At 40.1% G+C, this 26677-nt stretch overlaps 2 protein-coding genes across 5 annotated transcripts in view; one reads left to right on the top strand and one right to left on the bottom strand.

The window, feature by feature from the left end:
* The window catches only part of mtor (mechanistic target of rapamycin kinase), an 85173-nt gene extending 80234 nt beyond the window's left edge, over positions 1 to 4939 (bottom strand). Inside the window, exons 1-7 of the mRNA XM_086067932.1 lie at positions 4797 to 4939; positions 4331 to 4473; positions 4054 to 4162; positions 2121 to 2353; positions 1004 to 1204; positions 790 to 924; positions 363 to 638 (exon numbers count right to left, since the gene is read on the bottom strand). Of these exons, the coding sequence (XP_085924058.1) occupies positions 363 to 638; positions 790 to 924; positions 1004 to 1204; positions 2121 to 2353; positions 4054 to 4162; positions 4331 to 4459 (1083 nt within the window). The 5' untranslated portion in view covers positions 4460 to 4473; positions 4797 to 4939. The remainder of the gene's footprint in view (positions 1 to 362; positions 639 to 789; positions 925 to 1003; positions 1205 to 2120; positions 2354 to 4053; positions 4163 to 4330; positions 4474 to 4796) is intronic.
* A 13846-nt stretch (positions 4940 to 18785) lies between these two features.
* agrn (agrin) overlaps positions 18786 to 26677 on the top strand; it is a 247915-nt gene continuing 240023 nt past the window's right edge. For 2 of the 4 annotated variants that reach the window (XM_086067094.1, XM_086067096.1), the window contains exons 1-2: positions 18834 to 19363; positions 22366 to 22627. In XM_086067094.1, the coding sequence (XP_085923220.1) occupies positions 19142 to 19363; positions 22366 to 22627 (484 nt within the window). In that variant the 5' untranslated portion in view covers positions 18834 to 19141. Of the gene's footprint in view, positions 19364 to 22365; positions 22628 to 26677 lie in introns of all 4 variants that reach the window. The other 2 variants (XM_086067097.1, XM_086067093.1) reach the window with 2 other exon arrangements.

Genomic DNA, 26677 nt, shown 5'->3' with positions numbered 1-26677 from the left:
ACAGCAGAATACATCGACCGGGACAGGAAGACAGACGCAGTTTCAAAATAAAAAAACTTCTGGTTACTTTTCAGAATAAAACACTCGCCAGATCCAATCACGCAATGATGTCAGCAAAACGTCATAATGCTTAACGCTTAATTCACTCAGCGGACAACAGAATAACCATAATAACATACGCTCGCTGCACACTTGGTAGTTGCTAATCATTATATGCGAGCAAAATGGTGCATTCGGGGTACTTTCACATTGTGGAAAACTTTGGGTCTCTTCGATAAGGTTTATAACTCTTTGGGGGAAATAATCGGCCATTTGGCCCAATTGTGTTTGAAGGGCAATATCGGCGGCCGATTAATCCTCACCTGATCAAAACGCTCTTCCATCAGCTCACGGCAGTATCTGCTCTCCACCAGTGAGCTCTTAGCGGGCGCCGGTGTAGCTCCAAAGCTGAGGAAGCCCTGCGGCGAGCTGTATCCTAGCAGGCCTAGGAGAGCGTTGGACTGTTGTGGCTGCACCGACTGAAAACTGGTGAAAGGAGTGATGTGGCGGGGCTTTGTTCCAAAGCCCATGAGCTCCTTGCAGTACTTATCGTGCACTAGCTGCTGCTGCGTGATCTCCTCCATTTCCTCACGCATGCGCTGATGGACAATTACATGGACAATTGCGCTCAGTACATGTACATACGTTTGCTAAAATCGAATTACAATAAAGCCATGGAACAAAAGTATTTTTATGCATCTTCACTGCATTCACTAAACTGTGAGTAAACTTACTGAGTGAATGCCTCACCTCTCCTTCCATGCTGCTGATGCGAACCAGCTCATTCAAGATGAGAAGAGCACCGTGGAACCTGTCATCCCGATTCATGCCTTTCTCCTTCGCCAAGGTTTCATCGAAGCCCTTCTCTGCCTCGTCAAATGTTTGCTGTCACATAAAATAAATCAATAACTTGACAACATTTGCATTAAAGGGTGCTTTGAGTGGATACGACGGAGGGCCATACTTTGTACCACTGTGGTTTCTGCATTTCTTTTGTCTCCCTCTGTGTGGTGAGGATGAGAGAGGCCCGCAGTGCAGACACAGCACCCTCTCGGATGGCCTGCTTGGGGTCCCAAACGGCGTAGAAGATGTTGTCAAAGAAGGGCTGCACTTGCTGAAAGAAGAAGGTTGGCGCACTCACAGCCAGTTCCCTCAGCACTAATACCTGAAATAGAAGACAGAAAATATTTTTATGCCATAATCACCTTTTTAAATTATTTTTCTACAGTGTAAGTCCAACAATGTTGCACAATTGATCTTCGCACACACTACTTCAACTGCAGTACGAGTAAGAGTGAAGGAGATATTTTGTTTATCTTAAATGCAGAGAACTTGGCATTTGTTAGAGGTGTATATTGTACATCGCTGTTATCAGGTCAAAATCTCAAGTAACAATAGCGTTGTTCTCCCCCTGCTTACATACAGGGTAGGTCCGCACACTTCACCCCTAACACAAAAAAAAAATACACAAATCAGTGAGTTCATGGGTCCCGAACCACATATTCAGGGGTCCAACTGCAGTAGGAAGGAAACCATGAAAATATAAACCAACCGAAAAAGACAAGAAAAAAGTTTTGGGCTGCAAGTAGCCCATCTCTGACTGACCTATTTTCTTTTGTTGTTGTAAGTTTTTACTTACATTAGCTAGTTGTTGAAAGTTAATTGTTGGGGGAAAACTGTTTGGTATCAGGAGAAATAAAGCAAAGCTCAAAAGGAGGGGAAAACGTTTATTTTTTTGTTTTTGTTTGTTTGTTTTCAAGCAGGAGAGTTGGAAAGATCAAATGAAACCAGACTTTTTTTTCGGGGTCTTCGATTTTCAATGCCATCTCAGAAATTACTTTAGGATTAGGATTATGTCTAGAGTGGAGTCCACTATTTGAGGAAACACTACTTAAATATTTGTGATCAACATTATCTCCAAACAGATTAGAAACTTTTATTGTCATCAAAACATATTGTACTTTATTTTTTAACCCATCACATGTCTTTGCTCTTGGTGCACCTGGAAAATCTTCACCATACAAACACAAATGAAAAGCATGGATATTTTACCATCAGCAGTCCCCAGTCTTGCCACTTACTGCAGCATGGCGTCTGCCTTCATTCCGGTCTGCTCCCAGCCACTCTAGGGCCCTCTTCACCTCAAATTCCACATATTCAGCAGTGAAGGTGTCCCCTGCCATAGACAAGTGACCCATGGCTTTGGAAGCCATTTCCATCACCACTGGGTCACTGGAGGGTAGCAGGTTGCGTAGGTAATTGGCGAAGCGGCTGATCCTGGTGGCATTGCCTCCCTCAACTCCAATCAGACTGACTGTGGAGGGGAAAAAACAGCCGGTACTTTACATAATCCTAAAGTAATCTCTGTATTTCCCCATATAGTGAAAAATTATGATAATTTATTCAACTTTCAAGGGTGGGGCGGAAAGTCCTTTTTTTGCATTGCACTGTGAAAGTTTGTTTTTAAATCATCTGAAATGAATTATGATACTGCACTCCAGGTATTGCTAATACATTGCTCAAAAACATAAAGGAAACACTGAAAAAACACATCCCAGATTTGTATCAAACACAGTACTTTGTTCTTTATATAGTTGAATGTGCTGACAACAAAAATCACACAACAATTATTAAAATAAATCAAATTTACCAACCCATGGAGGTCTGGATTTGGAGTCACACTCAAAATTAAAGTGGAAAAACACAACAGGCCGATCCAACGTTGATGTCTTAAAACGAGTCAGAATGAGGGTCAGTAGTGTGTGTAGTCCTCGTGCCTGTATGATCTGGTCTCCTGAGGGATCTCCTCCCAGACATGGACAGTGTGTGGGACAATGTGTCATTGGTGGATGGAGAGATGATTGATAAATTCCCCACTGGCATCCTGTGCTCTTCACAGAGGAAAGCAAGTTGGCACTGAGCACATGTGACAAATGTGATAGTCTGGAGACGCTGTGGAGAACATTTCTGCTGCCTGCAACATCCTCCAACAGGTTTGGCGGTGGGTCAGTAATGGTGTAGGGTGGCATTTGTTTAGAGAGCCACACAGCCCTCCCTGTGCTTGCCAGATGTAGCCTGACTGCCATTAGGTACCGAGATCAGATCCTCAGACCCTGTGTGTGACCATACGCTTGTGCAGTTGGCCATGTGACACGTTAGTCCTAATGCAAGACAATGCTAGATCTCATGTGGCTGGCGTGTGTCAGCAGTTCCTGCAAGATAAAGGCATCAATGCCTTGGCTTGGCCTGCCCGTTCTCCATACCTGATTCCAATTGAGCACTTCTGCGACATCATGTCTCGCACCATCCACCAATGCCAAATTGATCCACAGACTGTCCAGGAGTAGGAGGCTGCTTTAGTCCAGGTTTGGGGGGAGATCATCCGATCAAGAAACCATCCGACGCCTCATGAGGAGCATGCCCACGGCCCAGGAATTGTGGGGACTCGGGAGGTCATACAGGCAGTTGGGGCCACACGTATGACTGAGCCTCATTTTTACCAGACATCAAAGTTGGATCAGTTTATTGTGTGATTTCAAAATGGGTTAATACATTTGATTTCCATTGCTAATTTTTGTGTGATTTTGCTGTCAGCACATTGAACTATGTAAATAATTTTTTTTATATATTTCATTCATTCAGATTTTGGATTTGTTGTTTTAGTGTTCCATTTATTTTTTTTAGCAGTGTTTATCATAGCATGGTATAAATATTTCTATCATACGATATAGTCCTCTATCACTATATCATTACATTTACCTTGCTTCTATTGATTGAATCCTGTAATTTATTTTCCTCCGCTTAGTAATACTTTTGCTGGATCAATGGTGGCTGTGCACTGCTACCGCTGTTGTGTGTGTGTTTTATTTATATATGTTGAGTGTGCTGTGCGCACCTTGACATCTTAGGGGCAGTATGGTACACACGCAGATAACATAACTATATTTGATAAATTTACATCTATTGGAGCATAGGCCATTATTTGAGGATTTTACCCCCCAAAAAAGATATTACCTATTGCAAGAATCCCTCCTTTCTTCTCATTCACATCAGAGCTGGAGACCAGCTCAAATATGTGGTGATTTAATTCATCATAGAAAGTGGTGGCTTCGTCTTGACTTAACTGTTGAATAAACAGCACAAAACCAGTGTTTCCATTAAACCATCTCAAAAAGCCTCGATCAGCGATGGAAATCTACTGTAAATACATTCATTTAAAAAGCAACATTAAACAAACAGGAAGTGAAAACTAAGTCAATGTGGAGTTGGGAGTCCTCCCTGACAGACATACCTCTCTCAACTCTGTTGTCACATAGTGCTGCAGATCCTTGGCAGATTTGGCTCTGGTGTCTTCATTTCGACTCTTGAGCCCACTGACAAACTGCTGCAGCACAGTGGCTGTACCCGACATGATCACCATTTCGATGGCCTGATCTGCATTCACAACAACAACAACAACTGTCAAAAAGTGACGACTTATATGTTGTCATAATATGTCTAAATTGACTTCATGTGCACGACACGCTTCGTCTCTGGCCAGTATCAAAATGCTTATATCTACTGAAAATGTTTGATCCCGAAAAAATAATGAAGTATACACTGTTTATCACATATTACTGCAGAGATTCTTACGTGATACCTACAAGTATCATAAACAGCTTTAGTTGTTTATGTTTAGCTAATGTGAGCTAGCGCTAACGTGAAGCTATCACAGCCAATGTAGCACACTTTTAAATTAATCGTATTACTTTACTTACGTTTTTACAGGCACATAGCTTATATAGTACTCGAATTTTGCAGATGATCCCACATGGTTAATACACTTAGGCTAAACCTGAGCGCAAGGTTAGCTAGCTAATGTTTAAAGGAAGCTAACGTCCTGTAGGGCGCTTAGTGTAGTTTAACGAGAGTAATGCTGCGCGTCGTTTGCGCAGGCTACGCAATGCATCACTAAAATATTATTATTATTTCTTAAAATTCGAGATTAATAAATAGCATAAATATATAACATGAAAAATGAGTATGATGATTATTAAAAAAAAATACAAATTAAAACTGATTTTTAGTTTGTAATTTACATTGGTTGGCCCCTAAGGGGAGACAAAACGGTGCCTGGCGTGCATTCGCCAAAGCACAGCAGCAAATCAAAGTTGTATTTTCCCAACTTGTATTTCCGTGTTTAAACTGAAGCAACGAAATGCAGATAACATCTAAAAAGTGCATAAGCATCGGTTAAATAGCGTATAAGATATGAGATGCTATATAAATACTGTACATATTTGTCAAAACGTGTTAGTATTTTTTTTTTATACATACAGGATATAAATACTGTAATACAATGGTACACATTACAAAGTACAGCACGTGTAACAAATATTATGCCTTTTTAACAATAATAATGTTCAGTTTTGGGTGACACCATCGGAGAGATATTAGACAACACAGTATTTATTTATATTGTTTCATTAGGCAAGGCAAGCCATGTTTAATATTGGTTACCAATGCACAGGTTACTTTTCTTTTCCTTACCATAGACACCATATATAAACAGAAATATGAAGCATTTTATTTGGCTTCTGTCTTCAGCAGTCTTCACCTCACTATCCCTGCCTGCTCCTGTTCAGGTTAGAACCCCAATGCCACCAATATCATGTCCTAGACCACCATTTATATCAACCTCAAACCTCTTGCTTGCTGATCAAAAAATTTATAAATCAGTACTTGCAGAAATGTCCTTTGCCTGCAAGCCCCCTTTTTTTTGCAACTCAGGTGATCTTCGCAGACAGTAAAAAATTATCTGAATATGTTCGAAATGTTTTTGCGGCAAGTAAAAACTGTCTGTGAACATCTTACAAATCCTGATGAAAACCCTAAATTTCACTATGTTTGCAAGCTTTCACACCGCTCAGTGAGATGCAAGCTTTATTGGCCTTCAGATTCATTAAATATCTGTAACGATAATGGTTTAGTATCTCTCTTTGTACCCTGTGATTGACTGGTGCCCAGTACAGGCTGTCTGCTTTTCACCTTCAGTCAGCTGGGATATGCTCCAGTTCTCTTCAAGAGGCTAGGGCTCAAAGAAAATGGATGGGAAGATGCATCAGCAATGCAGACTACCAATTAATTAGAGTGGTATCGAGTAAAAAAATAAAAGCTTTTAAAAGGAATATACACACAAGTATATAATTTTCAGCAGCATTCTCCCATTGTCACTTATAATAGCTAAGAAAGTACTTTTCAACATCAGTGTGTGATAACATCAATGTTTGTATTATGCGTGATGTGGTTTTACAAATGGAGGAGAAGCACCCCTGACCACCACGTGCCTCCGCCATTGGGGGGATTGAACAAATTCTTTTGTTGCCTCATCTTGGGCAAGCCAATCATTTTTAACTGATATATTGTCATACTCAATCAGTTAGTAGCTTTCTTGTGGAACTTTTGCTCATGCGTGAGTAACAGGGAACATGTTCGACAAGTCTATACATACTTCAGTGTTCCTGTCCCAGCAGCTTCTTCTGGACATGATGTTGGGCCAACTTTAACGAAGGCTTTGATTTCATGCGCGTGTTTATTTTGTGCTTTGTCTCTTCACGCCAATGTGTTTTTGAAATATTTTGCCAGTGGTTAAGCCCATCATTATGTAGAGACCAGAGCAAAAGGAAATTCATATGCTCGTTGAAAAGGTGGGCCAACGCCTATATTTGCTTCCCCTATTTCTTGATCCATCTGCTAATCACTCACACCTTCACACTTCCCTCCCACTATCATGTACTTTACCCCCTTCCTACCCACCAACAATCACATTCTTGTAATCTACTTTTTTTTAAAATGTTTTTTTAAGCAGGGGGAGGGGTTTTGTTTGAGTCACAGATTCCTGCGTAAAGATTCACACGGCAACATCTGGTTTTAGGGGCTGAGGGACGCCTCTCCTCACCGACCCTGGACACAGCCCAGAAGTGTATCCACGATCCCGTGTGTTAGTATATCCACCAGCCCCGACACTGCTGATTTGCTTTATTTATTTTGACACACAATTCACAAATAGTAGATTTGTAGAGCTCAATTGTATGCACAGACTGTGGCAGGTACAATGTAAAACTGAACCATTCATGATCGATTACTTATCCTGTTCATGGTCGAGAAGGCAGCCAAAGAAACACTTTGACAAATGCCAAGAAAGTGTAAAAATGTACATCTATTATTAAGATAAACAACATGAATGACTAACAAATATTTACGGTGATTTGTGTCACAGAAGTGCTTTGAAAATTAAATTAGTCCACTTTGATAGCGACCGACTACAGAAACGCTTTAGTCAATTTGAATTAAAACTGACACACGGTAGCTGAGATTTTTTAACTCCAGTGTCAAATGTATTGTTTCGCAGTGCTGCGTCAAATTTCAACCAAGCTTAATTGATGTTCTCCGTGATCATGGGGTCCACGTTCTATCTCGCCTCTCACCCAAAGTCTGCAGCTCAGCCGCGACCCTATTGAGGACATGCGGCAGGCCTATAGAAAATGGAGGGATGAATGGAGAGTTCAAATCATTGGTCCACGTTGATTGTCTGTAGAAACTTGCAATCTAGTTTGTGTGTTACAGTTTTTCATGGATGAAGATCCTAGTGCAGGGAAACAGGGAGGTAAGAAAATGATTTACTCAAACAATAATCAAAATACTAAATTAAAAAAAGTCAACAACAACAAAAAGCAAAGTTCTAAGTAAAGTAACAAGGAAATTCAGAAAACAAACTCACAACAAAAGGAAAACATGACATGACTTAGGTACTTGAAAACAGCAACAGAAGCTATAATGTACCGACAAAAGACAAGCTAGCTAGCTGACGAGGCAACAAGGAACACCTGAACAAGACGAGTTGCTGAGAGACGATTATAAGCTTCAAAGGGTTGATGATGATCAGGACAAGACAATCCATGTGACAAAACTAATAGTAATATAAACCAGTTTCTCAACTCTGGTCCTCCTTGGTGCACACTATCCAGCCTGTTTTCCATGTCTCCCTATTCCACACACAGGTGGTTCCCATGACAGCTCATCAGCAAGCTCTGGAGAAGCCTGATAACGATCCTCACCTGTGTGTGGAATAGGAGACATGGAAAACACGTTGGCTAGGACCTGGGTTGAGAAACACTGAAGTAAACAACAAAAACACCGATCATGACGTTGTGAATGATGTACTGATTTCAAAAGCATAATGTATCTGACAGAAGACCGAGGTTAATCCATAGAAAAGTCCCACATTTCCTTCAAGCTTTTAGTATTCATAACGGCTAATCTACCGATCTTAAAGGATGAGGTAGCTAATATAATATCACTGGCGTCGGGCAGAATCCTTGTACCTCCAAAATCATCACTATTCAGGAGACACTAAAAGTTGCATCATCAGAGCACGCCATTTTCACCGTTCCAGTTTAGGGTCCATAGCAGTGGAGGGCAAACTCTGTCCTCGAGGGCCGGAGTCTTGCATGTTTTGGATTTTTCCCCTTCTCCAACTCAGCTGATATATGATCAGCTCATCAGCTAGCTCTGCATAAGCTTGATAACGATCCTGTTGAGTGCATGGAATCAACTTATGTTGGAAGAGGGAAACCTCCAAAAGCTGCAGTACGAGATTGCCCATCCCTGGTCTATAGTCTGCCTTTTGCCCAAAGTCTGTTGAAATAGCTCCAGCACCAATGCCACCCCTGAAAAGGATAAGCAGAGTTGAAAATGGATAGATGGACAATTGTGGACTGACCAATAATATAGATTTGTGGGAAAAAAATATAAAATTTAGCAAACTGGTACATTGTAGATTACGGCATGACAACAGCAATATGACAATTACTCTTTACTTGGCTGGTCTAAATCTTCAAGTGGCATTCACATTTGAAAGCAAAATTTGTGATTTCAAAGCATATCCCATGTCATCATAGCGCCTAAAATAAACTTTTATTTCCACTTAAGTCAAATGTGAAACCTACTATTCAACCCAGCCAGGCGTCTTTGATTCTGAGCTGAGTCAGCACAGCTTGTGTAATGACAGGGCATAAAGTGGTACAATGACACTGCGGTGAGCAATTAGCTAATGCAACTGGACAGCCTTTTAAGAGCCAAACCAAGTATGTAAAGGAGGCAGTCATGATGATGGTGCACTATTTTATTTGTATTATAATTTTTTGCGTCCCTAGTTAAATTAATCTCTGGCACACTCACACATCAGCGTTCTGACTCGAAGGGCAGTTAGAAAGACAGAGTCCTTGTGTAGAAATCTACTGTATTTCACTCCTTGGTGAGACATCAAGCACTATTGCTGATCCAAAAGGGGTGGAAGGATACGGTAACTCACAATTCGATACTGTGACGATATGTTGCCCACAATAACAATAATATTACGATACACAATCGGGGTGTTAGAAAAAATCGATTCAGCATTATATATTACAGCCCGCAATTCTCGAATCGATTAATTTTTTATGGGAATATTCAACAAAACATCTTAGGGTTAGGATTCACACATTAAGCATGGAAGAATGTTATATTAATGGAACATTAAATCTTAATATTTTATTTCAGTGCTGTTCAAACATAAAACAGACTGCAACCTGAATTTAAATACATTTTCATACAAATCTTACAGTGTACATGTACAAGTTTACTGATAAGTATTTTTCTAAATTTGAGTTTTTAAAAAAATCGCAATAATCAATTTATAGGTTCGTATCAGGATTAATCGGTATTGAATCAAATCGTGACCTTTGAATCGTGATACGAATCGAATCGCCAGGTACTAGACAATTCACACCCCTAATACGCAATATCTACGATATTCGAAATATTGTCAGAAATGTTATCAACGATGTATTGTATCACAATATTCAGTAGGTAAGTGACAGTAAAAACGTGTGGACGTTTTTTACACTGCTACGTTGTCACACTTTTTCTCACCATCCCACAGACACACCCCACAAATAAAAATCATATTTTTAACTGCACAATCGTAAAATGAACTGGTGGAAACCTGGTTATAGATGCCGACTGCATTGTGCTTGCAAGCAGGCTTTTTGAGTAGACTCATCTCTTAATGTACTTTGGCGACCACCTGCCAAAGATCAAGCAGGGAATATATTATAGGTGCAGTATCCATTAGACAAAAAGCCAGCATAAATTGTGTTCAGGGCGTATTATAAATGGCTAGGGGAGATGGATGAGTTTGTATTTATTTATTTATTTTTATTTTAATGTAGCAGTTCTGCCTACGTAGTCAAAGGCAATGTCATTAACCATGGGGCTTTGGCCAAAGTGTGGGTTGCAAACTGCATTCATGTTTTCCCTGTCACCCAGTGTTGTCCCTGCACTGGTTATTAATTTACAATACCAGAGCTATTGCAGTGATCCATGAGACACACAGGTTCTGACCAATTTGTGGCCATAACGCATCTTAACGCATCGTCAGTTGTTTAACAAGCTCCAATAAGCACGAAAGTCAAGCCGTGAACCTGTAGGCAAAGTTGTGGATAAATACCCCAAATGAAAATGAAGACAAAAGAGATGCCGAGCACCCCTAAAAGCTACAGTTTCCCAGACAACGATGATTTCGTTAAGTCTGACTTTGTAAATGGAAAGGCAGAGCAGAGTCCAACAATGAAGCCTTTAAAACTAAAGTGGCAACTGGAAACCAAACATCCATCAGGGTTAAAAGAAAATAGGCCACGATACAGATATTTCAGCACTTGTTAATTTCACTTGCAGATAAGAAATTAATGAATTAATGAATTAATTTATTTTGTTTTATTTCATCATGTTTTTTTTCAAAGGGTCTGCATGATCATGTGATAATTTATTTGCAAAGATCACTCTATACAGTATTTGACAAATTGTGTAATAGTGAATAGATATTGTAGGTATTATCTACCTTATCTAAACGAGGCAAACCCCTCAAAGTGGTGTTTGTCGCAGACATGTCTTTATCTTGGCTCCACTCAAACTTATATTTAGAACCCATTCGGATTTGACAGATATAGTCAGCCAATAGCAGGACCCCCGAGGAACGTGGGATGAAAATTAGAGGAGAAAGGGACTGTGCTTTGTCTGTGGAGTAAATCACGATATACATTGTCAATCGGGATGTCCAAATCACACTTTTTTTGGACCCGAGTCACCTCATTTTGAGATTGGCCAATTCCGAGTCCCGATACCATACCTCTGCATTTTATTATTTTATTTATCCTTTGTTAATTTTTTATTTTTTAAACAAAACTACCCCAATATGGTGTGTGGACAGTGGTTAAACTAAGTACAACATTTACCCCCTCCCCTCCTTTTTTTGGCACATCTGTGAGAACTCAAAGGGCTATTATTAACCAGTATATACATTTTTCACAAGAGGTTTATTTTTGACAACCTACTGTAGCCGTTATAAAGCATGTTCCGTTCCGTCTTCAATTCCGCTTATCCGGGGTCGGGTCGCGGGGGCAGCAGCTTTAGCAGGGAAGCCCAGACTTCCCTCTCCCCAGCCACTTCAGCCAGCTCCTCCGACGGGATCCCAAGGCGTTCCCAAGCCAGCCGTGAGACATAAAGCATGCTACTTAACACAAATTGATGGGCTAACGCCGCTAACCTAATGTTGTTTTACTTTAGCAAGAAAAAAGAAGTGCGTAAAACAAGCCAACTTCACAACAAACAAAAGGCTGCATTTGAAGAGCAAGCAAGCAAAATGTATTTAATCTTATCATATCATGACTTTGGGTCTGGACTTGCATCAGGTCAGATTGCCGGCCCGGGCGGGATTTGGAGGCTCCGCTAGGACGTCCGACCATCCGGATTTGCGCTAGGCTAGGCTATAGACATCCTTTCCGCCACCCAAAATGCTCACTTTGCACACAGTGCAAGTCGCACTGTCTCCGCTTTCCACATTAAAGATGATAATAACTTATTATCATCGACCTCCAAATACCTCGGCACCATTTCCTTATTTGGCCCCTTCGCTCGATGGCATTAATAGTGTCACTGTAGCAAAGTGACGCCATGCCGCACGCTAAGCTGTGTGGAAACATGAACTCTCCCTCTGTGCCATCGCCCAACTCCAGATTTTATAAAAAGTTATCAAAAATAACCTCATATATTTATCCGGGTCCTGATCGGGAGACAATGTCCGATTCCGATTGAGTCAGCAACCATGTGATCGGCCCGATTTCCGATCACGTGACTGGATCGGGACATTCCTAATTGTCAATGGTATTATGCGTCTGAAATTGTGCTTTAACTTAAACGTATATTACTGGAAGAAATTCATCCATGAGAAATCACAATAGAAATGTAAACATTTGTTCAACTTTCACAACAGCTATTTAAAAGAATGCAAATCTTTTTGGCAATCAACCCAGTAGCCCATATTGTCCGCGAGCACACAACTTATGCAGAGTTAAAATAAATGAATAAATAAACAAATAGATAGATAAATAAATAATACACTCTATTTTTTAACCTTTTTAATTTTGCAGTTTGTACCTGATATGAACAGAATTTTTACATTTACATCATTGTTGAAAGCCCAAAAATAAAATCATGATAAAGTGTGCATACGTCATGAAAATACTTTATTAACATAACTGAACATCGATAGTATCAATATTTAGCTATTATTTACTGTTTAACTACCATAAGAGAAAAACAATGCATTGTGAAATTTTGGAAGCTGTCAAGAAAAATTTAAATGGGAAAGTCTTCAAGAGAAAATCAAGCAGTTGACATTCCTGTTAAATGCACAGGGATAAAACCAGGTGTGAATCCCGCTCTCGTGTTTGGACTTGACACCACAAAGCAGCATCTGGCAAATTGTCAGAAAGCTAACCAACAGCGTTTGCTGCAACTCCTCCAGTGCGGTGCAGCAAATGTGGCAAACACAACAACTGATGCTTTCCCCATGTAACTCCACCGACTGCAATTATTTGCCTTACTTATGGTTGGTTAGACCCCCAGGTGATTTTTACATTTATTTGTTTGTGTTGTTTGAGCAGACAATACAGTACGTCACCCATCGATGTATTTCGATGACGTCAAGTTCACATTGAGGCAAATATAGTTAATGTTTTAAAGCGATTAAAGATTGCTTGACTGTCTAGAATTAACATTGTAGATACGATTAAACATAATTCTATTTTGAATCATTTTAATTTTCATTCAAGATATCTGTAATGCAATTGTGACTATTTCAAATGACAGATAGAAAAATATGTACAATGATTAAATTTTTCCTGGTCAAAGCAGAATTACGTTATTTCGCCTAGGAGGACAAACTACATCACTTTTACCATTTATCATGAGTATGGAGTTTCTATTAGGAGTGGAAATCTTTGAATCTCTCACAATTCGATTAGATTCCGATTTTTGGGCCTGCGATTCGATTCAGAATCCATTTTCGGTTAAGAATGATTTTTGATTCAAAATGATTTGACTGACAATGATTTTTGCTTCAATTTATAGATGTGCAAAAAATCGTAATGATCTACTCCAGTCAGACTGGCTAATGCTAATTAGCGCGCTACTCGCGGCACTTTTATCACTCAAAATAACGGCTCCACGCTGCAAAAAAAACAACTTTTATTGGAATAATTTGATCGTGACTTTTTCCTTCTACTCTCTAATGTGGCTACAACTTAACAGTGTATCAGACCGCGTGGAACCACACTGCCCCTAAGTGGCCAAATCGAGTACAACATGAACGGCGCTCCAAAAAAGGCACACACAAACAAAGGCAAGACAGTATAAAATAATTTAAATAAAATCGATTTGGGGACATTTAAAATCCATTCTGAATTGCATAAAATGAGAATCGCGATTCTTATGAGAATCGATTTTTTGGCGCACCCTTAGTTTCTATACAGATTACATTGTAATTTTTAGTAGCCATAAATCAACTTATAAATATCCACGTCATTTTGCCTAGTTAGAACTTAATCTAATGTTTTGAACTGCAATTATGATGAGTCAAAATTATGTTTCAGATACATCAAACAGGCGTTACAGATTTCGGAATTTAGTTGCAGTATTCCACATACGGAAAACAGACAGTATCTGCAATTGAATTGTAGCTATTTGTTCAGACTTCATACAGATGAATGGCAAAATGACATAATTTTTCCTGGGTGAAATATTTGAACATATTTTAACTGATATTTGCTGATTGCAAAAATGCAATTGCAGATATCTGAAATGTTGTTATTGACTAAGCACAACTGAATTGTATCTGAAATACAAGTCCCAGTCTGTTAAATGTTAAAAGGGCCATAGAGTATCAGTATCTCATCTGTCTATTTAGCATTTAATCTGCAGTCACATTGGCAGATATCTATTACATATCAGACTTGTATCCACATTTGGAAGATGCATGATTTTAGGTTAGCTGAGTATGTGCCTTTTTTTTTCTCTTGACGCCGTCACGATGTATACTTGAATTTTGCCGCAGCAGAATGTTGCAATTGTGCCACTTGAAACATACAATTTAACACCAGCCGCCTAAAGCATGTCCTTAATATGTATCTGTTGGCTTCCATTACAAGGATTTTGCAGAAACACATTTCCACATTGAGAAGTGGATCATTTGCACACACAAAAAAACATTCAACCTAGATAGTTTGCTATTTGTGTTGACCTATTTTTTCCACATTTTCTCAAATTTCTCAGTCAACAATGGCTTCATTTTTAATCCACATTCAGGAAGTGGGTTTACAATTTGGTGCAAATCAAGACTGTATGTTTGGCGGAAATTCTGTGCTCTACTGAGTGCCATTGCAGTAATTCAGAGTAAAATATTGCTTGCATTACAACTACCACTCAAGCAACCACCAGTTAGTGCTAAGAACCCGTCTACAGTCCTTTGTGTTGAGGGTTTCTGTCAACTGAATTTATTGACCAGGGCCAATGTTCTGACTTAAGGAAAACAAATGAATGAAACTCTGCATTATTGTTCACTTGTTACTTCTGTGCTGGTCAGACTTCAACTCTAACATAAAGTATACTGTAAATGTAGCATTGGATATTTACTTCAATCTGTGGGTGTTGGGTTGAAAGAAACCAGGTGGTCTCTCCTTTGTTGGTTTTAGCTAATTTTATCAGGTCATTGGGGTGTTCTGGAGTCACCAGTGGTCTACTGGTGGGTTCATTAGAACAAAGTGGTTTGACAGCTCTGTTTTGGGGTTGTTGGGGTTTTTTTTTTTTTGAGAGAGAGAAGGACCACTTACCTAAAAAAAAAAGAAAAAAATGGAACTTGTGGACCACCTAAAGTATCCATCCATTCTTACTATTCCAACCATATGATGTGTGCTGGTTTGTCCTGACTATGTTCTGATTTGCAGGAAAGCAGATTTATAGCGTTACACATTTCACTGCTTATTATACAGTGGTACCTTAGAGTTTGAACATAATTCGTTCCTGCGAAGTGTTCAAAGTCCGAATTGCTCAACCTCCGAATTTTTTCCCCCCATAGGAAATAATGTACATGCAATTATTCCGTTTCCAAGCTCCAAAAACAGAACATTTTAATTTATATTTATGTTTTTTTACATTTATACAGTGTACAGTATTTAAACAATAAAATTACCTTACCTTTTTTGTTGTGGTGTGATAGCATCAGTGGATGATAAATGCTATGTTAATGCTTGCTTTAGTTCAGTGCTGAGTTTGTGTATTTTACATTTGGCATATTGTTAGACGACTAAGCGGTCCTTGCGTGTGTTGTTTAACGTCAGGCACGTTGTTGAACAGCTAAGGGGGGTCCTCGTGCCAGTATTTACAGAAGTAGTCACGGTAGTAACGGTGCGATAATCCACTGTGGTTCGTAGCACTGTATGTTTTTCTTTGCTGCCACTGGCACTGTTGTCTTTCTTTGGGCCCATGGCGAAGAAAATTGTCGCGGAAAAATCTAAATGCACTTGCGAGTATGGAGCAAGTCCGGGAGTATTCACGATCTGGCTGGAAATGAGCAGTGCATCGTCTCAACTACCGCAACGTGAGGATTCGGCTTCGCTCGGCTTCGCTCGGCTTCGCTCGGCTTCGCTCGGCTTCGCTCGGCTTCGCTCGGCTTCGCTCGGCTTCGCTCGGCTTCGCTCTGCTTCGCTCGGCTTCGCTCGGCTTCCCGTTTTCAAGGTACGTTCGGTTTAGCTTGCTTTGCTTGGGTGTTCGAACTCCGAAAAGGAGTTCAAACTCCGAGGCATTTTTACTCTTTACTTTTTGGTTGAAGTCCGAATTATACGTGTTCCGAGACGTTCAAACTCCGAGGTTCCACTGTATTTTGTATTCAGCATATTGCTTGGAAAAAAGTCAAATCACTGATGTCAGAAATAAATTATGCTAACGAATATTTTTTTTCACAAATTCTTCTCTTAACACAAACGTCTTTAGGGATTTCTCAGTTACATATTGCACTGCAAAGCCAAAAATCTGAGAAAGCATGAGGAGCGGAGGATCTCAACTTCAGCAGGTATGCTCAGTTATTCATGTTTCACACAATGTGTGATATCACATGACTGAAATGTACGCTAAGAGAGACTTTTGGCATGGCACTACACAATATTTCAACGACATCCCATGAACAACTAGGGTGTAGTAGTGCAGCTGCTTCTCATCACAAGCATTCCCACTAGATTTGCATACAATTTCAGTCAAATTACAGCACTCTGTCTTGTATATGTGTCCTTGTGGGAAAAAAATAAATGCCATAACAATCACGGGACGCTGGCCGTGATGTCAATCGGTGTATACATGCTAATCATTACAGTAGTAACGAATTTGCAGATCTACCTAATCTAATAGGACAACACCACTTGGACAAACTATACGTGATTGGTGAAATAAGGAATTTAGTAAAAACTAAAACAGTTGTGACAAATCTAGATTATTATTTGGGGGGACTGTTTGTAAATGTGTTTTAATGCCCATGGACAGTATGTCTAATAAAAGCATGTGTCTCCTCATTTCAGTTTATTCAATGATTATGTTCACATTGAAAACATTGAATACGAAAGATTTAAGATTATGTGATCAAAAAGCTTTTATGAGAGCGAGCTATGGCAAAAACGGCAATTTGCTATGGCTATATGATTATGAAAAAAGTGCAAATAAATTATTACTTTACTAAGATTACGATGGTTTTTTTAGGTGTTTATGCTTGTAAATACTTTTGCATTGTAACAAACACCATGCCAGTATGCCAATGTGTGTTTCTTACTGTTCACAAATGCATGCATCTAAAAGTAATTACAGTATTTGATATTTTGATGAAATTATGAGAGTTGACTTATTTTTTAAACAAGACACGGCTCACACAGCATGAAGTTATTTCTGGTTTTATCTTTGTATGTATATGCAAGTGTTTGTTGTGGCTCTAACTGGTCTTTACTGCTCTGAAGTGACGCACATTTAGAATCCCCCAAAATTGGATTGGGCCAGCATTGGACCCGTGGATCAACTCCAGGCCACACATGTTGATGGTGTTTTTGATTTTGTTCTTTAATGATATGTCAGATTATTCATGGTCATGGTTCATGGCTGAATCATAAACAATTAGCAACGACAGACTGTCATGAGCAAGTGAGTTCTTCCAGCAGCTCACTCTTGTAATATTTCACCTGGTGTCAATTTTTTTCCCATTTCACCCAAGAAAGTTGTCTGTACTAACTCAGTTGTCAAAAGTGAGGTTTAGAAACAAATTTCTACAAATATCTTCTCCAGCAACTGTGCAGGAGCAAGCCTGTCATTTTCCCCAGGAATAGACGCCTAGTTAAAATTACAGCTTATAAGGACTAGAAATTGACGCACTGTCTGTTTGCAAATGGAGCTCTGAGAATATAACCATATGGCATCATTTATACATTTATTCAAGGTTCATGATATAAGCATAGGTCCTAAATGACATATGACACAGTGTGTATTTAGCTTAGGTCTTTGCAGCATTAGAATTTGGTTTCTTAAAGCTCCTCCACCAGAAATTGTACAGTAGGTAAAACTTTCCTGCAACACTGAAAAGCTTCTTGTAATTGTGAACTATCTGCATTTAAAAAATGTTTTGGGGGATTCAAGGAAAACTACTATTTTGTTAATTGTCATTTGCAAATTAAAACAATTACGTTATCATAAGACTTTTAATTTGTCCTAGCGAGTTAGACATATATTAGTGCCAAAATTGCACCTGGATTTATACATACTAAACCAAAAGCAAGACATTGTAACATATCATTAAGAAGAAGTGTTGTCACTTGTAAGAGGACTACGTCTTTCTGTTCCCACTCGGTGATGGTGTATGAGAAAATGATTGTCTTGCTTTACGCATACTGTATGAATGAATGATGGTTTTGTAAAGATACTTTATTTCATTTTAAAAGATTACAATGATGGTCATACAAAATGTGTTTATGGTAGAAAGTAAAAGAGATTGCATGCACATAGGTTTGGCATGATTCATATATTTTTAAAAACCTTTAAAAAAAAAACTTTTTTTAGAAAACATTTCTTATCAGTTCAAATTAATAATTTAATATGAGAGTACTATCAAATGCATTTCATTTGCTTGCAGCTGACCTCATTACTTTTCTCGTGATTTTTTTTCTTCTAAATTGACACTGACAAAAATGGTAAGGACATCAACTGTGCGACTGGGGGCGCCCTTGATCAGCCACTTAACTCGGCCATTCCTGCAATCCCCCCCCCCCCCCCCCCCCAACCCAGAGGACACACACAGACACACTTGTGGGATCAGCTATTCAGATTGCATGCAAATCCATGAGTGTTAGAGGGGGAGAGAAAAGTGCTGTTGCATTCCTGCAGCGAGAGAGAGAGAGAGAGAGAGAGAGAGCGCGCGCGCGACCCATCTTCCCCTTCCTCCTCCTTCCTCTCTCTTGCCGGCGGCTGCGAAAAGGAGATCTTCATTCCCGGCTGCAAATGCGCGAAACCGGTCTGTGGAGTGGAAGAGACGCGGGTAGCCGGTAGAGAAGTTGTGGAGAGCCTCGGTCCAAAATTCAAACCCATCCAAAACCAGTTGGGAGTTGTCGTACACTCCAGGTGGTAACATTTGTGATCGTGTTAACGTAAGAAAAGTTAATTTATGCAGATTCGCGCGGCGGTCATGACTTCGCAGCGGAGACTCGGAGCCGGCCGGGCAACGCTGCTCCTAGCCGGGCTGCTGGCGGTCCTGTTGCGGTCCTGTGCGGCCAGTTGCCCGGAGAAAGACTTGGAGGACCGCGAAGAAGAGGCCAACGTAGTTTTGACTGGAACAGTGGACGAAATCATAAACATGGACCCGGTGCACAACACCTACTCTTGCAAGGTGAGTGCTTCTCCATGCGGTTTGTGATTTTTGCAACTAGCAAGCCAGTACACCTGCTGCATGCAGAAAAACTTCACAAAATGGAGCGTATGCAATTATACGGCCACACTTGCTTGCCCGGAAAGAACGGAACAAGTTATTTGCTGTGCACACGAAGTGGTTTTCTTTTCCACAAGGAACAGATGAGACGTATAAAGACCATACATTTGCTGCAGCAGGAGGCGCATACAATAATTTGTATCAAATTCAAATATATTTGTACATCAAGATCTGATATGTCGCCTACCTGCAGTATTTTTTATGAATATTTTCTAATGATGGGCTAATTTCTCGGCAAATGCTTTTTCACTTCATTGATAGATTGATCTATTTTGTGTTGTTCACAATATGCACTGTATTTATGTTCATATTTATGTTCTTGGAATCACATTATGTATTTTAGCATGGCTCCTGCTGAGGAACCAAATTTAACATTTAAGATGAAAATATTTGTGATAAACCTTCAACACATTTTTAGGTGAGACGGAAGATCCCAGCGTAGGCCGATAAGCATGAAAAATCTTGAACAAATAACTTTACTCAGTGCGTGGAGAGTTAGTGTGTCTGGTAATTTACCAAAGTGATTTAATGTGCAAGAGTTCAAGTAGTGATTATTTTGAATCGAATATTAAGCATGGGGATCCAGAGTTTTCATATTGTCCTCACCCTTGTGTTTTCTTCAGGTACTCCAACCTTATTCCACATTAATTAGTAGTTCAACTTCATTGACTCAAAATTCCTCTTAGATATGAATGGTTGTTTGTCTATATTTGCCCCGTAATTGGATTGTGACAATGCAGTTCAGGGTGTCCTCCACCTCTTACCCAAAATATGCTGATTAGTTGCTCTCCTATGACCCAAGTAAGGACATGTGCTACAAAAAACTATATATTTTTTAATTCTTACAATTTCCAAAATAACAAAACAATTATTATTATTATTTTTTTAATTCTTACAATTTCCAAAATAACTTTTAAATTTTCAGGAATATCAACAATGAAGCACTCAATTAACCCCCTAATGGATTGAAAGCAATCTACTGTGGAGGGAGAGAGTGAAGATCGTGGAAGCATTTTTTGAATCAATATTGATAAGCCACACTCAGCGACAGTCTCCCGTGATAAAAGTCTGGTTGATTTTGTCGGTGATTTCTCCAGATGGTGTTGATGGCTTCCCTTGCAGACCTTTGGTCTACCACTATGCCATTTATTCATTCACATTTGTCACACACATGTCCTTTTCTACCTGAACTTCTGCAGAAGACGTCTAATTGTGAGTCTGCTTGGAGGATTTCTTCCCGAAAAGTCAATCGTGAATTGTTGCTCAGTGTTGTTTATCGATTTGGATTCAAAATGCTTCCACAATCTTTACTCTCTCATCCACAGTATATATTGTTTTTGATCAATTAGGGTGAGAATTATGTGATTTGTTGTTGAAATTCCTGAAAATGAAAAAACAAATCTATGTTATGTTGGAAATTGTAAGATTCAAAATAAATGCTCACAATTTATTGGCCCACCCTATGGGCTATAAAATGTGATTTAGGCTATATTCACATCTTTATGACATTTTAACTGCAAATTTTGTGTGGTCCTTAAAATAGCACTGGGAAAAAAACACTTTCTGGTGCCTCGCTCTGAAAGGAGTCGTCCTCGCTCCCTATTTCATGGGCACTCATTGTGAAACTTATGCACCGCAGTGGACTTGTGGTAGACCACTCTATAATCTGTCAAAATAAACAACCGTGTTTGGTCAACTTGCTTTCCGTCTCCGAATGAATGAGCTGAGTAGATTAGAGGCACACAGTTCTTGCACTGGAGGCAGAAACCACAATAATGGCTAAACTGAGACTATTCCTCCAAAATGGAAATGGTCCCCCTGTGACAATGCATACATCAGACTTCGTGCCACTTCCTGTAATGTCAAGCAATCTTTGACTGCAGTGGTTGGATCCCCTGTGGATCCAGATAAGATTTATTATTGTATCACACTGAACGAACCCCCGGGATACTTTGTTCGCACAACACACAGCAAAGTTACATTTGGATTGTGTGTTTGTAATGTTATGACATGAATTCAGATTGTCCCTATGACAATTAAGTGATTTGGACTAATTAAATTATAGGAACCTGTTGGATGGATTGTTGAACAAACTGCATACTGTACATTTACACACGTGGTAAAAATGTCGGCACCTTCGCATGAAAGAAGGGAAAACCCACAATATTTACTGAAATAAATTGAAGCTGACAAAAGTAATAAGCAAGAACTTACTTAAAAATAGCTAATGAAAATCAGTCATTGCTTTATTTTTGTGATCCAACCAAATATGATTAAAAAATAACATTTGTTGCACAACTTTTGGATGCAATAACTGCAATCTTGACTTGTGCACCTGCCAACAGGTATTATGGTGCACTCCTCGTAAGCAAACTGCAATTGTCTGACGTTTGAAGTCTGCCTTTTCCAAATTTTTCAGATCCTTATAAACATGAACAATGGTACCTAAAAATGTCTGTTGTTTTGATCTTAGCCATTTTGCAGCTGAAATCAAGTTTTCTGACACTGGGCAGCACATTTTGCTTTGGTTTTGGTGCACTCATAGTCTTGATATTTCATTGTACCTTGCACAAATTCAAGACACTCTATGCCAAATGTAGCAGCAGCCCCAGAAAATAACTGAGGATCCTCGCTGTTGCACACTAGATACTGTGTTACCAGATTATAAGTTTTTAAATACTTTGGTCAATAAAAGTTATTTTGCTGATCGTTGTGGCATGTGTGTCCTAAAGGTGGATTAATTTTAGTTCAATAAAAATATCCTGTTTCCACAATCTGTACCTAAACCAATGTTATGGCTTCTTCTTTGTCCCACACAAAAACATTTTTGTGTGAAAATTGTTAATTATTCATATTATTTTAGGTAGTTATGTTGTGTTTTTCTGTTGTCCTTTGACTAATAGGTCAGGGTGTGGCGCTACTTGAAAGGAAAGACCAGCATAAACCGTGAAATTCTCTTGGATGGTGGCAACAAGGTGTTGATCGGTGGCTTTGGCAACACAGGAATCTGCGACAATCAGGTTGCCACGGGTGACACTCGCATATTCTTCCTTAACCCTGCCGCGGAGTCCATGGGGGCCGAACACAAGAATGAACTGATGCTCAACTCAAGCCTGATGAGGATTACGCTGCGGAACCTGGAGGATGTGGAACACTGTGTGGAAGGTAAGCAGTAAAACCAATCAAATGTGATGAAATGCCAAATTCTGTCGACCTAGAACGTCGCAACTGATTTTTTTTAATAGACTGAACGTAAAGTAAATTGCTAATCACTTAAAGCTGCAAAGATTTCATACACTGGGCACTTCTTAAATTAGGCTTACAGACTCTGTTTCCCAGAACTCTATGAATCAAGGACACCTGAGTCATTTTAGGTGCTTTGTTGCTATGGTGAAGCTTTAGCCTTGCCTGGAGGTGGGTGCGCCTGACGAACACCCGAAGGATCAGACTTTAGTGGTCAAAGAGTGATTTCTGACCTTTACACTCAATTGCTTTGCTATTTTAAATCCGGGGTTGAACAGTTTACCATTTATAGCCTTGTAACAGTCCAATCTGAGTGTGCCCACTCTTTTATGACGCACCATTTTCAATTTAATAAATTAAACATTAGCTTGCAATGATACGGTTCAACGTTAATCTCTCTTCTTATGAGATGAACAAGGTAGCCATGAATAATACATCTTTAGAGTTCATGAAGGTGCTTGCCACCTGTACCCCCTTACCAGTGGGAAGTGAGCTTGCCGCTGTTGAACTTTTACTGTTTGCAGCTGTTCAAAGTTTGTTTCTGGGGGGTGGGAGTAAGGGTGGTATAGGTGAATAAGGGCCAATATTTCACTTCAGATATGTTTAGTTCGATTTAAGTGTTGTTGTTTCAAGTATTCATTTGTGTTTGTCTATTATTGCCTTCACCCCCACTTGTCTTCTCACTAGTCCTTTGGAGTGAGTAGATATTTGACTCTGACTAACTGGCTACTATCGTTCCTGTTTGTTTTGGCCTTTGTCAGCCTTTTCTGAGTGTTCAAATATGGTGCTGAGGTGTGTCGGAATTTTAGCTCACATGTAGTGCTCTGCGCTCACAAACCGGAGAGTCGTGGTGCGGTCTCGGTTCCCCCTCCCCACCATAAAAAGTGTCCTATTTTTTGGGAGATTTAAAGTTCAATTTCTCTCCTCCGAATGAGTTGAAACTTGAATGCGATTTTTTGTTCAACTTTAAGATGTGTTCAATGAGTCTCATCTGTTTACTACCTGTAGTTCAGTCATTTAGTATTGGTACAACTCAAGTTTGGATCCCTTACTCTCCACAGCCAAACCATGCCAGAGTCTCTGCAGTTTCCTCACTGATTAGGTCCAGAAATCAACCTGTGTGGGGGAAAACCCCCCCAAACATGTTTACACCTGACCAAATGAACTACACCAAACCAAAGGTGAAAACAAATTCAAGTTTGATAAAACTAAATACATGTGGTGCTAGCCCGCCAAGACATCATCTGTTATAGGCACGTTTCCACCGCAGGAACTTCGGGGATCATTTACGGGGCCAGCCCCGCATGTGCGTGTCTCCACTGCGGGACCTTTCCCGACTGGGCACCATTTACAGGAACTTATGTGGACGAGCGGAGGTCCTACTTAAGGTTATGTTCTCTGCCGGCCTGATAAACTCCCGAAAATATATTACAGTACTTTCATGTGCGACGATTCTCGGCTAAAGTCTCTTCCACCAGAATAATTCTCCTAATAATCCTTTGCCTATTTTTGTTAGCCTTTACAAATTCATCTAGACGCCGTCTCCTCTCACTCAAACCATCCATCCACAGCAAGTACACAAAAATAAAAAGCAGAAAAAGTTTTCCTCTTTCCCCGTTGTTCAGATTTTTGCTGCGCCGCACTTGTGTGACGTCACGGGAGAAACCGTCGCACGGCGATTACACGTCGATCGAAACTCATGACGATTCCTGTGTAAGCCCCTTCCCCCCGCTCTCTACCAGAACGTCCTGAAGTGGAAACGCGGCTATGGGGTAGATGCCATTGATTTCCGACTTCCGGGTTTCACACATCAGCGTCGTTTCCAGCCACTGATGGTCACGTTCCAACACTTGCACCCCCAACCCTGCGTCCCTCAACCGCGCACTCCCCGCGGGCGTCTCAACTCTGAAATGCTTCGGACAACCGAGAAAGACACACTACACACTCGCACCCGTCAACAGGAACGTGCAACCGAGGGGCACAAAGGCGGACACGTAAGAACTGGGACGTGGCCCACACGTTGCAAACAGGAAATGGAAAAAAACTGATGTGTGAAAACCAGGAAGTCAGAAGTCCCGCCTCCTCCATCTAATATACCCCATTGTGGTCTAAACATGTAAGAGTTTACAAGACTTCATTTCTCATTTTCTTACTATGCTGTTCAACATTCTAAGAAGATTGGCAGTTTGGACAAGTACCAAACCTTTATAAATTGGACCAATTGATGACATGGCTCCATCTAAAGGAATTGGTATTTTAGGCTTATTATAGGCTACATTTGAATTGAAAGCGTTAAGTCAGATCAGATTGTGTGCAACAACCACTTTCAGAGATTTGGATGTTAGCAATGGGACAAGACTCTACCTGCCATCGAACTCATTGTGCACTCCCATGCTTTCTCTTCATTCTTGACATGTTGGATAGACTCCGGAATGCCTGGCAGGGAGCTAGACCGGGAGACATGCTCTCAAGAAAAGGGCTTTGTGTGAGACACTTGACACTGGGAATTTGAGAATTCAGGAGAAGAAAGAGGAAATGCACATCCCGTACCATTCTACTAAGATAAATAGAGCACTTCAAACAAAAGAGTGCTGAAAAGTGGGATGCGTAAGTGGATATGTTGTGATGCATTAAATGGAAACACTGATCATTTTATTCTGTACTGAATGTTGCCCAGCAACACTCCCAGTAGTGGAAACACAAGTCCAATGAGGGTTTACTGTTTGCTATTGTACCCTTTTATCATATTCAACTGTATTGCTGGGCGGAAGCATGTATCATGTGTACAACTGCTTGTTGACAGGCATTCATTGAGCCCTCCCCTGAACAGGGTTTACAATATTCCAGTAAACAGGGTTTTAATGAAAAATCTGCAAATTCTTTGCAAAAAGTTATGCTTTGTCTTTGATGATGTTCTAAGAATATTAAATGTATGCCGTCTTTCTTATGTTTTCCAACTAATTTTCATTGCATCCCCATTGTTGACTTAATTACAGTGGCAGAGGCAGGTTTGGGAAGCTAGGAAGCCCATTTGATGGAGATGTGTTGAACACATTGAGATGTTATCACTTTTGCTCTTGCCTAGCCTGTGATTACTTTTTCCTTCAATAGTCTGACACGGTGGAGAAACAAAAGGTTGTTTCTTCCTTTCCATCTTCCTCCCTTCTTTTTATTGACTTTACAAAGAGATGGTTATAGTATTTGTATCATCCTTGCTTGATACTTACTGTGTATGCGTAAGGCGGATTTTCCTGCTCAGTCATTCGATCTCTATGATCGGGCTCCATAGCGATTGGGTTAGCCGGCCGGGCTTGCTGAGATCATGACGGGGGTCCTGATTTACCAGCAGGAGGTCCTGCTTAATGACATGCAAGCAGACAGGTCTGTGGAATTCTTCTCGGGGTGGGTGGGATAGAGAACTGTATGAGTCAAGCCCCCCTCCCCTTCATTCCCTTCTTTCTCCCGTTCCCTCCGCTGCTCCTTCTGTGAATGAGTCTTGGCCTCTGCCAACTGTTTGTGCAAGGTGGAGGCACTGAATTGTCTGGAATTTATAACCTGCTCAAACCACCTGTCTGCCTTTTCCCTATATGAGAGCATTTTTTTTTTAAATATCTTAGTTGGGTGTGACAATCAGTGGTACTTTTTAACTTTAATATTGCCCATGCCGACCGTTTTTTTTTCAAAGAATAAGACTTTCTGGAATACGCAAGGTCACTTCCCAGGTTCACCTCATGAGTCACTCCATGGCTAAAGGTTTTATGTATTTAAAACATTTATTTATTTATTTTTTAGAATAGGAGCATCTTTAAAGCAACACTAAGGAACTTTCAGTTTACGTTGGTTATGGTGCCGCCATATGGACACAATCGGTTACGTTATGCCTGGAAGAAAGACTACGTTTCTCATGAGGACAAGCACATTGCATAATTTTTTAGCTCACGACATTCAAATTGACTTCCGTTTTTGTGACAA

This window comes from Leptonotus elevatus, chromosome 2 (genome assembly GCF_054856555.1).
Source record: "Leptonotus elevatus isolate MCC_2025b chromosome 2, RoL_Lele_1.0, whole genome shotgun sequence".
NCBI classification, from domain to species: Eukaryota; Metazoa; Chordata; class Actinopteri; order Syngnathiformes; family Syngnathidae; genus Leptonotus; species Leptonotus elevatus.
The sequence above is the reverse complement of the archived record's forward strand: the minus strand, read 5'-3'. Positions and strand labels throughout refer to the sequence as shown.